At 42.2% G+C, this 13,648-nt stretch overlaps 1 protein-coding gene across 1 annotated transcript in view; it reads right to left on the bottom strand.

Annotated features, from left to right (window-relative positions):
- The window catches only part of adgra3 (adhesion G protein-coupled receptor A3), a 28,531-nt gene that overhangs the window by 12,711 nt on the left and 2,172 nt on the right, over positions 1–13,648 (bottom strand). The window contains exons 2-3 of the mRNA XM_072376353.1: positions 7,772–7,843; positions 2,562–2,633 (exon numbers count right to left, since the gene is read on the bottom strand). Of these exons, the coding sequence (XP_072232454.1) occupies positions 2,562–2,633; positions 7,772–7,843 (144 nt within the window). The remainder of the gene's footprint in view (positions 1–2,561; positions 2,634–7,771; positions 7,844–13,648) is intronic.

Consider the following 13,648-nt stretch of genomic DNA (forward strand, 5'->3'; position numbering starts at 1 on the left):
CTCTAATTAGGAAATATCTTGTGGCAGTCAAAACACAGATTAGGGGTGTACAAACTGGTTAGAATAAATAAAAGATGAGAGTTTGGGCATTATGTGCAAAGATTCAACAGCTATTTCAGAATTTTCAGGGCTGTACAAACCCTGTTGAATGTCGTGAGTGCCACATTAAAGCTGGTTTAATCTGTTTCTATGCATTCCTTACTGCTAATAACTCCACTTTAATGAAAAAATAAACTGGAAAAAGAGAAGCATTTGTGCCAACCCCTTTGCGTTGCTTCTTCTCTCTGAACTCCCTTCTCTTTGAGTGCTCAGGGAGTGAAAACTGCCCTTTCAAGGCAGCAGGGACAATTAAATGCTGCTATTCTTATACAAAAAAACCCAAAACTGTACCCTAAGGTTTCCAATCTCTGCGGCGATAAGGGGGTAGATTTTAATGTACAAACAATATAGACTGACTTCAATCTACTGGTGTGTGAGATGAATAGATATCAAAAAGGAGAAGGAGGAAGAGGGTAAAATGAGACCGGGTCTAAGCCAAGGAGCTGACTGGCTTCCTGTCGGGATCTTATTGCTCCACAAGAGCAGCCAAGCTCAAGTTTGTATTGGCAGCGACTAGTTACTGCTGGAGGATTCCAGTTCACGCCGTGTTCCTGCTCACTCTGCAGCACATGTACTCGACCACAAACTGCTCAGTTAACTGCTCAGTTACAACTGACCTGGAACACAAACACACACCATGTAACTACGATAAATACAAGCTATATGTACTCAAAATTATCTTCATACTTATTCTAATACTTAGAGACATCACACGTTCATTTTTAGACCCCCTCCTTTTTATCTGGAGTGTGTGAAAGTATATAAGGCCTCATGCTGTTGGCAGTGGTGTTTGGCACAAAGCCAGACAAAACAAGGGAGAAGAAATAGACCCCAGCTTGACATTGCTCTCTTATGGACACTGGATCCACTTTAAGGCCCAATCTAAATTCCTCCTTTTAGCCCTACCCCGCTGTTTTTCACTACTCTGGGTGTGGTAGGGGCCTCTTCTTCTGTTGGAGCTAAAGAAGCAGTGCTCATCTGACCACCGAAACGGCCCCCAACACCCCAGCTGACGAGTTACATGACCATTACTCCTTCATACTCAAAGGGAGGGACCATAGCTCTGAAATATAGAGGGGTGGGGCCAAGTAGGACAAAATCATATGCAGCATATTGCTAAGATGGACTAAAAACCAAGCTTGAAATTCAGGAAAGGATTGTGGGTATTGCATATAATTTCACAGAGTAATGTTCAGCCAACACAGGAAGAATGCACGACAATGCAACAAGTTGGCTTGATTTTCATCCCGCAGAGCGCAGTTCGGGGTTCCTGCGAACACCTCGCTGTGAAAGGCTGTGAGCTCCCACTGCTGTTGCTGCAATTCTGTGCAACAGAAATACAAACAAGTTTGACTGAAATAGACCCAAGAGTCGATAGCCTTTCGCATCCAAAGCTGGCACGTGTCTACTTTACACTGCAACCAAGAGAGAGAACTAGCACTGAGTGGTAAATGGTTAAGCTACCTCCATGTAAAAACTCAACATCTAAAAAGGGACAGGTTGTAAATCTACTTTCACTTTGAAAAGCTCCAACTGTAATCTATTTTTTTCCAATCAAGAGAAAAGGTAAACGCGTTGAATACTGACATCTAAATGGCTTTGTATGTCAAAGTCATGAAGCAAGGCTTCATGTAACATTCAAATGCAACAGGTAAAATGAGAAATCTATTATAATAATTTATCTTTGCTAAAATAAATACATTCTTTCTTGCTCCTCCATTGATACGATTTCCAACACCATTATCTACACGTGTTAGTCCAACATTGAGAAGGTCAATTCCGCACGATTTCGGTCAGACAAACTTTTCTATTTGCATTTTAAACGTGTGGCTTTGGTCAGACGAACATAGTTTTTTTGCCCCCGAAGCGTCATATAAACACGCTCACTGATGCAGCTCAATCAGATGACTAAAAAGAGAGAAGAGATAAAACAACAGCAAATGACATGACTGAGCTAATATTTTTAAGTCCTCAGAAAAGGTTTGACATTGACTCGTTTCTTCACTCCACACCAGAAAGAAAGCGTGTCTATTTCATAAATTCTTTTTTGCAAAGACTCAAAAGTTCCCTTAAAATTACCTACAAAATATAGTGAAACCCTGCAGCTGTCTCTATCTGTAATCTACTTATTTGACAAGCTTTAGAAAATAAACAAATTTTTCAAAGCTCAACAGACCTCTTTCAACGGCTTGTGACACAAGACATAAAAACTCTAACAGAGGCACACAGGACAAAAGGTGCCTTTTCACATATTCTCACATGGAAAATAATTAAAGCAGGTACTTGAAACCTATAAAACACTGGAATTCATATCAAATAGTTGCAAAAAAAAACAAAAAAAACAAGAGCACCTCAGTGAAATCCCAGAGGGAACATGTGCATGAATGTAGAGCACGCACACACACTTTCATATAAAACAATATAAAAAGCAGCCACGGAACAGAAGTTCCATCAATACTCACAGTCTTTTGAGTGCTGGCAAGCCCAGAAAAGCGCCTGGTTCAATGCGACTGATGGTGTTGCTCCGCAGGTCCCTGTGGGGAGAAAAAAAGATATGAGGATTCATACAGCAGCTCTGCTCCCAGGTATTCAAATGTGATTTGTCAGTCTTTTAAAACTGACATCAAGCCAAAGACTGCTTATTGGACAAAACGAGGATGGGGGGGCTGGAATCTAAGTCTATAAAAGGCTGAATTTTTCTGCGTTTGCAGACTAAAAAGCAATTACAGGATAACAGTTCATTAAGTCTTTACACAAACACACATTACTGCTTCAGCTATTTAGAGAACCTAATTTTGCCATTTTTCTTCTAACTCACTCAACCATAGTTGGTGACTTTATTGGTATTAACTTGCAATTAGAAATTTTAAATATACATGAGCTGAGCATAACGCAGACCTGTCTGAACATTCAAGTTACAGCATGCTTAAGTTAAATCCATAATAACACAGCTTGTGCGCTTCTAAAACCAACAACAGCACCCAGACATCCTCCAACCTCCACCACCCATCATCACTACATAACTACTGTCACAACTTGACCCTCAAAGGCGTTCCCGAGCTCTCACACCCCCATCACACAGATGCACACACAGCCCACCCCACCCTGAGGTTCAAAGGCTTGTGGTCACAGAATTCCTGCGGTGCTCACCTGCACTGGCACAGCCCAGTCACTCATTACACTGGAGGTTCAGGAGGCTTTCTACTCACCACCTGAACCCACACAAAGGGCCTCTGGGTAACTCTGCCTGTTTGATGTCAAGGAACTGTCATCTCAAGGTGCGTTCATGGCCATAGAAAAGTCACAGACATAAAAAGAAGGGAAAAAAAAAGCGTTGCTTGTTCAAACTTTTGATGTGAGCTAGCGGAGCAGGCTTCTGTGAGCTAGTGTTGAGAGAGAAATGAGAAGAAAAATATCCTGAAGTGGCCAGGGAAAGCTGGGTTAGAGAGTAGTGGGAGCACAGAGAGACATGCTGAGTCTAGTAATTAGCCTGTTGCAGATGCACATTTATTTTCATGGAAACTTTGCTTGAAGTTTCAGTGTTTATAGTTTTAGGACAAACACAATTAGCTGAACTCTCCTAAAGCCAAGTGCACAAAGTACCAGCAGGAAAAGGGCTCAACAGTCGAAAGGAGATAAATGACTAAATGACCAATTAGTAAATTATATCTGCAGGAGGTTTGCAACACGATCACACAGGAGAACCTGCAGCAGTGATCTGAAGTTACCACTTCTGCTCCAGACAGAATAAGAAATCTCCAGCTCTCAGATATTCCAATACTTGTGGAGAAAATAGAGAGAATCAGAAAGAAGCCGACTATGTTTAACCACCCATGACTGCCCGTCAGATTCCAAAGACCGCAGACCACACAAAACCTGGCGCCTTTTAAATCTATTTGCACAGAGAAAACTCCACGTTTTCTTGACATACTGGCATTGAAATAGCTGGCAGAGCTTTTCTAGGTGTGTTCCAGAAATGTTATTGAAGTGGCTCCAAACAGTAGAGTAGTTTCGCAAACGCTGCAGTTTTTAAGGGCAAATGTACTGTCTTTCAAAGGTCTCATTTGTGCTCAAGTCAAAATACACTGAATAGAGTTGAATTTAAAGTTTCCTTTCAGGCATTGCAGTGGAAGTACCTGAAAAGAATTGTTTTTGCTGTGAGAAAGGACTATAGTCCGTCTCTTATAGAAGTTTTCTCACACATGCAGTCACTGTCAACTCTAGAAAAACATACATCCCCTTCACCTTTGCTCACCATTTCCACTGTCGCCTTTTTGCCGTCTGTCAGAACAGATAAATGGCCAAGTTAACCTCTGGCCTTAGCTCCACTCACCTGTGCATGTAAATGGACCAGCATCCTCGTTCCAATATACGAGGGGAAATCGGGTGAAATAAACTGGACGCTGTGAACTGTGTAAGTGAACGTTGAAGACCTTCTGCTGCTTCTAACTTTCTCTGTGGGAGGTCATCGTACATGTGAGTGGAGCTGAATTCACAGAACACGCGTCTTTAAGTCACTTGAATGGCGGTTTTGTCAGATGACACTACAATAATAAAAATCTAAAGTTTTATACGAGCATTGTGTTAGCCTGAAAACGCTTTGCGCTACAGTGAGTTGACACAGACCCCGCTCGGCCTCGTAGGATTTCAGTGGAACCCTCATGTACAATGATCTCTAACAGGGACATTCAGAAAAAGTACAATATCTCAATCCTTCTACTCGCACAGCCAACAGCATCAAACATACTTAACTTAATTCCCTTCCCATGCTTGTATACTGGGACGAGGACAGTGGTCCAGTTAAATAGCCTTGCAGGGCTGTAACGGCAGCTCGACTCAACTGTGCCTGCGCCCAAGCTGAGTGTCCCCTTTTCAAAAGACAGAGTAAAGACCGTATGTGCAATCTAATATCATAAAAATACAGCACTTGCTTGTATTCTATAAAAGCATTTGTGAATGGACATTTACTTCCTCAGGATGAAACGCATGCCACTGCCGTTATCCGTACACCCTTTTCCACAATAAGCATTCCTCCACAGCAGCGGATTTAGAAAGGAATTAGCATGTGACAGCCGCCTCGCTGGCCTTCTATTTCTTTATGGGGAGTGATAATGTGGATTCTGAGTGGCTTGTATACAAGCGAGGACACCTTTGGCCCCAAACATAACATAGCGGTCTCCACAGTTACTTTGCAATTTCACGCAGAGTGCAGGACAGTCGTAATCAATTCTCTACCCCTCTCTGGCACTCACAGCCAGCTGCTGTCTCAGTCGTCACCACTGAATTTAGGCAGTCCAAATGAGAGAGAGGTCTTTTGTGGACACAAGAGAAAAAAGAAAAAAAAAACAGAAAGAAAAAAGAAAAGCTATGAAGGCAGGAGGAAGGGGGGGCAAGATGGAGAGCCTCAGCACTCTGAAATAGACTCATAGAGCATTCTTTTCCCCTCACTGAGTTTGCAAAGGGGGAGAAATGTGACTGGGAGGTGGGAGGACCATTTCAGAGAGGAAGAGGGTTGTAGCATTCAGTGTGTGTGTGTGTGTGTGTGTGTGTGTGTGTGTGTGTGAAAGAGAGAGAGACAGAGAGAGAGAGAATAGTACTGCTGACACCTTTGGCTTTGGCTTGGCCACATTACAATCACAAAAGCAAGCGAGCAATCAAGTAATCTCTATAGTGACTATAGTGGGGTGGAGTCTGTGAGGCACCAATGGGAGCTGCTTATTGGAGGTACACTTGTCTGGGGATTCACGCAACGACAGGCAGAGCGGAGTTTACAACCAAAGTGGCTGGCCATTCACAAAGAAAAAAAACCCACGAGAGCCCTAAAGGATTTCTTGGTGGAGAAGATCAAAGATGTTCTCCTTATGCATTCGGCCGGTATTGTGCAAGTTCACACTTCACAAAGCGAGTTTAAAGTTCAGTTCACAGAATATAAATTAATTAGCTCCAGTTCATAGTTCACCATTTGTAATTCTGAACTGAAATTTACGGGACTAAAATAAAGTGGTTCGTGTTCATAGCTCAGTGTTTTCCTCTGAATTCTCCTGCTAAAAAGTTCTGGAACATGGGCACCACAGCCATAAGAGCAAATGCATGCGTATCTCAGCAGCATAGTTCCACATGTCTGTAACTACATGTCTGCATTCTCCTGAAGCAGTTCATTAGTCCAGTGTCTGTGGAGCAAACAATGGTGGGTATACATGCAGGCACTATTCATCAAGAGACGTTCACTGTTGACCAGAATGTGGTTAAAGGCCGCGAGATAGAGCGCAGCACTCACTTCACATTGGTTAATAACTGCCACGTTCATCTCAAAATTCATGCGAAATAGGAACGCCACAACATTCAGTGCACATCATCCTTTTGATTCTCAAGGCCTGAGCTCATAAAACTAACACGTGAGATAATTACAAAAGCCCTGAGAGAATTATCCTGCTCCTCTTTAAACAATCTGGGCGGACGAATGTCTCATTAATATGGGGATTAACAAGAAGAAACAAATACACACGTACTTTATACTGAAATCGGTTTTCTATGAAAACATATCAAGAGGCATAGTCAACAAATTATATGACAACTGAGGATAAAATTTAATCTAAATCATATTTCTAAACAAACACCACGGGACTACTGGCTCATATGTCTGCGGTATCTCTGCTCTTTTTCAACAGGTTGAGGGGAAAAAAAGCCAAGAGAAACATGTCTTAGAATTCCAAATCAATGCAGTCATGTGTTATCGTAGCCTTGGGTAAAAGCAGGGCCATTAACGGTCTGGTTATTTTGACTGCATGAAGCCATTCTTGAGTGATAAATCAACAGTGGCCGTATTTGCAGGCCCAGAGCCATTTTCTTGAATTCTCTGCTGGTAGGAAACACGGGTGATAACATTCCTAGCATCAGAGTCATATGGCTGGTCTTTTCTTTCCCCGCTGATAAGCTGCCATATATATATGTGGAAAAGGCTCTTGAGAACATGGACAGATGAATGCCCAAAATAAGTTTCCTTAACCTTCTTTAGAGTCGCAGAAAAATGCAGAAGCTTCACAGACATTAACAGCAAAATCTGCCAAATCTTAAAGAAGCAGCAAAGTTGCTTTGATGCCATTCCTTGAGAAGAAAGACCGTCCCATCCTGGGACTATCTGTAAAGCTGTATGTCAAGAGCATGTCACCAGGCAGACAACTACCAAACCCTTGGGGCTATTCCTATAATTAGCCCTTTCTCATATTGTCTCCAGCCTTCCACCATAGACTGAGAGTCTTAACTGATGCTAAGTGGTGTGTGGATGCCTCCTCGTTTTCTGTGAGCTGGATGTTCCGCTGGCTTGACGCCAATGTGTGTTTTGCAAACCTCCGGCTCCAAAAGTCAAAGCTTCACTTGTGGAGTGATGGATGGTTCCTGCTAATGCACTCGTAGATAAAATGTAAAACACCGAAGGGGGTTTTGACGACAAGCTCAAGCCTCAGATGTGAAGAGTATTGGTGATGTTTTTCAAAATCCATGCAACTGACTGCTTTGCAAATATGAATAAAAAAAAAAAGAAAAAGATGGATTTCTTTATTTTGCAGAGAATCTTATTCCGGACACATATTTTCCTTCTGCTGACTGCAAAAACACACATAGATCAATGCAACTGAAATGTGCTGGTTGAATAAGCTGAAATGGCTTTACTTACAATTTTTCCAAAACAGACAGTCCAAAGAACGATCCATTTTTGAGTTCTTGAATCTTGTTGTTGTTCAAATTCCTGCAGAAATAAAAACAGGTATGAATACAAAGCAACAGAAAATGCTAAAGACAGCACATGTCCAATACATCGCGTTGCATGTGTTCAGTGTTGAAGTGTTTCTGTCAACTTATCCCAGATCAAGTCCAATTCAACATCTGGAAGAAAACAGCTACCCACGAGCACACCAGTCACAGCACCCAAAACATCAAGGAATGTGTGCTAATTAGATGTGAACATGAAATCAAAAGGATCAACTGTCTATCTTTCAATAAGCGGATGGATGACACACTACTACTTTCTGACATAATATGTTCAGTCTCACAGCTATTTGTGCCGTTGCCTCTCTCAGCTTCCAGTTACAGAGATGTGAAATGGTAAACAAATCCCAATGTGATAATCAGCAGCAGTGAGTAAGTGATGGCACCCAAGCCACAGAGCTGGCACAACATTGACACTGTGTGCATATTAAATGTGAAACACAGAAAAAGTGTTGTTCACAGATACAACAGTCTATCCATCATATTTACCACTAACACTGATTCAAAGGCACGTAAACTAAAAATGTTGCAGGTTGCTCAAAGAACCCTATACAATACAAACTATGTACAAAACAAGAAACAAGTTCTGTTCTACTAAAGTTTTAGTCAAGTCCTTCAAGTCAACCTTCAAGTCCATGTGTGAATTCCTGGATCGCTTCCTCTCAGGGTAATAAAGTGGATTTTATAAGCTGATGCACAACACGCCAAGCTGCAAAGTTCCGCCCCACTTTCTGTCTCCATGTTCCTGAGAGTCTGTGTCTTTCAAATTTCCTCCCAAAGGGTGTCAGAAACCAATGGCACTGTCAACTCCCAGCAGCAAACCACAGCAGGGACTTGAGGTTAGCATGTTTCTGGCCAGTGGGGACGGGATGTGGTGGGTGACATATATGTTAGTGGCACCCACAACTTGGGGCCAGATTGGAGTCATTACAGGGTGTTGAGGGGTTGTTTTATTACAGGGTCAGATGGAAGAGACTAGGAGGAGATTTTCCGTTTGGCTTCCTGCGTGCCTGCACACAGATACTGTTTTCCTGGGTTCTGAATGCTGAAAAGCAGATGTTAAGACATGAAGATGCACATCTCTGCCTGTGTGCACATGATATCATGATATAAAGAGGGATGCTGAGCTTCCCATAACTCTAGCCACAACACTTTAATGTAGTTGGAAGAATAACTGGCATACATACACATTATTTACCAGGGTATGAAACATAGTTATGGGAAAGCTCACTAGTTCTTGATGGAATTAACCAGACTGGAACAAAGTAATAGCAGAGACAGAATTTTAAAAGAAACCACTCAACATCGTAATGTTGTTTGGATTTATGAAAAGGGCTTTCCTCTTCACAGAAAGTTGTAGAATTAGGTTTAGAAAGTAGATTATGAATCTGAAGTACATCTTTGAGCCTGGCTGCATAAGTTAGCATTTCAAGCCTTGTGACTCTACGGGTCGTCAAAATAAATCCGTGAAAGAGTTCTCCTGAGAGTCATGAGCCCTTTCCTTGGCTTTTTTTTCCCACCCCCACCCTACTGTGCATGCCTACCCGCTTTCTCTAACCTTGTCCCTCCCTCTTCCTCATGACAGGACTGCAACCTCATCATGGTAGAAACTCTTTTGGCCTCAGAGTTGAGTCATCCTTGCACTCCTGCAGTGCTGTGAAGGCAATAGCACTGCAGTCTATACAAGTAAAATGGATGTAGCAAACAATCGAACCCGATTAAAGGTCATGCTCTTTTAACTACTCATGTCTACATCTCACACCGTCTGCTTCCTGAATGCCCCGTCTCCAGAAGTCTTCCCTACACTCCCAGACTGTAGGAAAGTGTACGGAATTCCTTCTGGAAAAGCCTCAAACATTACAGGAGAGGAGTCTCACTTATTTTGATGCATATGGAAGATAAAATCTGCTTCAGTTCAAGCCAGGAAAAGCTGTGTGGGGGATCCGACCGAATCTCACATCCCGTGTACTGATACAGATCACATAAATCTTACTGACATTTATGGAGGAGTCATCTCCAAAACTGGAATATTCCCTCTCGGTTTAATTGGAATAGAAAATGCATTGACCTAGATTTATTCTTGGTTTAAAGTTGACTAAATATGACAGGACTGAAAGTCAGTTCTTTTTAGTTTAAGGGGAAAAAAAAAAACTAAACAAAAAAAACCCTTTGGTAGCAAAAGTCTCTGCCTGCAGGCACATTATCCTAAGAGAGACACAAAAATGGCACACCATTACTCACTTCCTTCATAAGATCGTAAACTTTAAAGCACAAGGCCAAATGGTGCTCTCTCAACACTTTCTTTATGTTTGTGGGGCTTTTTTTTATAACAAAGAAAAAAAACGGAGTTTCTGTAACTAGAGTGCAGGTTTTCAAATAGATTTCTGGCTGCACTTGAGCTAAAAAAAAAAACCCACGACAGTTACCATCAGTATGGTAGATGGAAAAATAGGCCTAAGCTCAGGTGGAAAAAGGAACTGGTCCAATGGCTGAGGTCCTGTGACTTGTAATACTTGCACATATGCAGCACTTTCTCACTTGAGATGATTTAAGTCTGAAGATCAAAACGAACGGGCACAAAAACAGCATTATTGACTTTAGATGGAACACTCCAAAAGGGCAGTTGTTCCACAACCTCATCAATTAGCCAATTCATTTCTGCAAAGTGTTGGTCATCCATTTTATCCAATCAGAGCAACATGTACACCTTCCAGCTCGGCCGCTAAGAGGACGAGCGGAAACACGAAAACAGACGTAGGGGCACTCCAAATATCTCCCGTCCACACAGCAGACAGAATTGCTTGTCTGGAATTAAAAGATACTTCAGCCAACCATGTAAAGTCAAAGCTCAACTGATCTACAAAATGAAAGACTGCAAACTGACTGAATGTGCAGCTGTCAAAGCTGCGCCTTTGGGATTTCGGCTTTCATCTGCAAACACTGCAGAACTACTTGAAATCACAACACACACACACACATAGGCGCATCCACACAGTAGACCAAAGGCCAGTCTGGAAAGTACCAAAAACAAACCCCCCTCAGGTGACGCATGACAGCAAGCACCTGTTTATTTTTTTTGGTCACACATGCCTCTTCAAAGGTTCCGGGCATGGCTTAATCACGGCAGTCTAGAGCACAATCTGACCTAATATCAGCCACTGAGTCTACATCAACTTTAGTGTCGTGGGATGTGAAATCCAAAAAGGAAAACAAGTCCATAGGTGTGGTTTTAAGGAAGTGAATCTCCAAGAAACCAGATGAGAATGTAACTCTTCGGCCCAGTTCGCACTGTTGTGAAACCAGACGGTTTACTGCACTCCAATGTGTCGTCAAACTGAACGCACTTTTTCTGCAAAGAGGGAGGAAATCCCTGCTTTCTTCCTGACATTAATCCTACTCTCCTCCGCAGAGAGCAAAACCAGGTGCTCGTACTTGCACAGTCCAACCCAGGTGCACTTATGAATGGATCTTGATTACACTAAGCCAGCCTTGTAAAGAAATATGAGCTGGGTGAGCACAGAAAGCTTAAATATAGTCAGTTCCTGTCTGCATGGCTATGTAGGTTGAAATTTAAACAGGTACAGAAATAAGCACTCGTGTACACACCCATGCAAATTACTCTCAAACTTTATCTGTCCCCGAGAGGTAAAAGCTAAATTCAACTGTAATTTAGCAGAGGCCCACTCTGACATGGGTGGACAGGCCAGCTGTAAACACATTTGTGTCATTTCCTCTCAGATTACTTAGGCATGTGGTATCATTTGGAGAGCACAAATGCAGGGAATGCATTACTCACTTTTTTTCTCTACAGAGAGGCATTCAGAGCAGAACTGCAATGAATAACTTAATGCACTCAATGTCGGGGGAAACTAATACCGCCGATAATTTAGGTCAGGTAACCGTGCAGCTGCTCTTGTGCAAACATGCACGGTTAAAGTCAAGAGTTATAGTTGTTTTGTATGCACGCACTCAAGATGTGGGGTAATTTTTATGGCATGAAGTCAAACCAATCATCCCAGTGGTTCAACAAGTTCATCACAGCTAAGACTGGTGGAGAAAAGCCGGGACTGTGGTTTGAATATTTCTAAAGTGGAACCCCGAATGAGAAAAACAAGACTTTTGATAAGCTACATATATGCCATTTAGGGTGAACTCGTACTTGACAGGTTTGGTTTGATTTCATTTAAACTGACTCTTGCTCCAATTGTGTGGTTCATTTAAATGTGCGTAAACCCTGTCAAACAAGCACGAACAGGTGGATGTCAATTCGCTTCCAAATTTACTGCTGCCTTCAGGAAGAGGTTTTCATGTTCATCACGTCACAAAAGGTGAAGAATGTATATGTTCACTTACTTCCTGCAACAACTCGAGGGGGGACAGGATGTAAGGTCCTGTCCACACTAATATTTTGCCAAACAAACGTTCTTCCACCTTTGGACCTCTCATCCACATGCAAGCCACATTTTCGGTCAGAAAAGAAAAGAAAAAAAGTTTTTACCAAGGTAGAATCAGCTCACACAGCATTTGTGGGGATTTTTGCGTTTTCATCAGAAGATGCGTATTCAGAACGGAGAGAAAACTATCCAGAGTGCTGCAGGCGAGGCCTTCGATGCCTCCGATGCAGAGCTGGAAGATTCTGAATTGATCAACAAATGTCAAAAATCGGTTTTCTACATGTTCACTGATAAAACAGTGTTGCTGATAACAATGCAAAAAAAATGGGAGCAGCTAGCTGGGTGGACTTTGCCATCTCTGAACAAGGAGAGTAATGGGCTGAAACTTTTGGATCAGTTCTCTGCTGTCCCAACCAGCTGCGTCCGGGACACGCTCGACCCCATCTCAAACGGTGGGAGTGCTGTAAAACACCATAACTGCATCCCCAGTGTTTGCACATTTTACACGTCATAAATGATCACCAACAGACTGTGCTGTCAAGATAAATTGTTGTTTCACTGCCAATCATGTCTATAGGGAACTATGAAGAAGGTTCAACCGGTGGAGGGCAGATCTGCTGTTTTCCTGCAATACATGACAACAACTGCCCAGAGATACAAAAGCAGAGAATGGAAGAAATTCCTGAGGGCAGCACTGCTTTCTGTCTGTGCTCTCTAATTAAATTCTTGTTCTTTTGAGGCCACCCTTCATATAACAGTGTCTACGCTTAATGCTTAGTCATGAGGAACCCATCTCACACCACAATCTGTCTCTGTCAGAACAAGACAATAGACCTCAAATTCACTGACGCCTTGCAGACTCATACTGGGAGCAGGCCATAGCTCAACAAGATCAACAAATTCAAAATTAGTGAAACATTTTCACAACACAAAAATAAGAACAAATGTCAAGCTATGTTAAATTCAAGCGTCAGATAAAAGAAAGTTACACCGTCTCAGATTTCAAGGACAGTTCCTGAAAGCCAGCAGCATCACAAAGATAATGCTTAAGCAGTCAGTGTGGCACTCTTAATGGCTACTTAACATTGTTAAACACCTGACAAAGAGTCGCAGTGAGAAACAAAATCTCATTTAAAAGGAGAATTTAGTCTCAAATGGAAGCATTTAGTCTATTTTCCTGACAGGCCTTTAGGGTCATAACACCTGCGGCCTTTTCACATACGTTTCTCAAGCCGTGCCTTTTGTCTTCATAAACCCAGACAACAAACTTGACTGATGTCATGCTTTTCTGAAGTTCTCAAAAATCAAAACTCGCCAACCCTGCCAGCGTTAGTCGCACACCATGTACTCCTTAAACTCACAAAACTGCAACTACTGCTTATAAATGAATA

Source organism: Leuresthes tenuis, unplaced genomic scaffold, assembly GCF_036924035.1.
Source record: "Leuresthes tenuis unplaced genomic scaffold, fLeuTen1.0.hap1 SCAF_22, whole genome shotgun sequence".
Classification (NCBI taxonomy): Eukaryota; Metazoa; Chordata; class Actinopteri; order Atheriniformes; family Atherinopsidae; genus Leuresthes; species Leuresthes tenuis.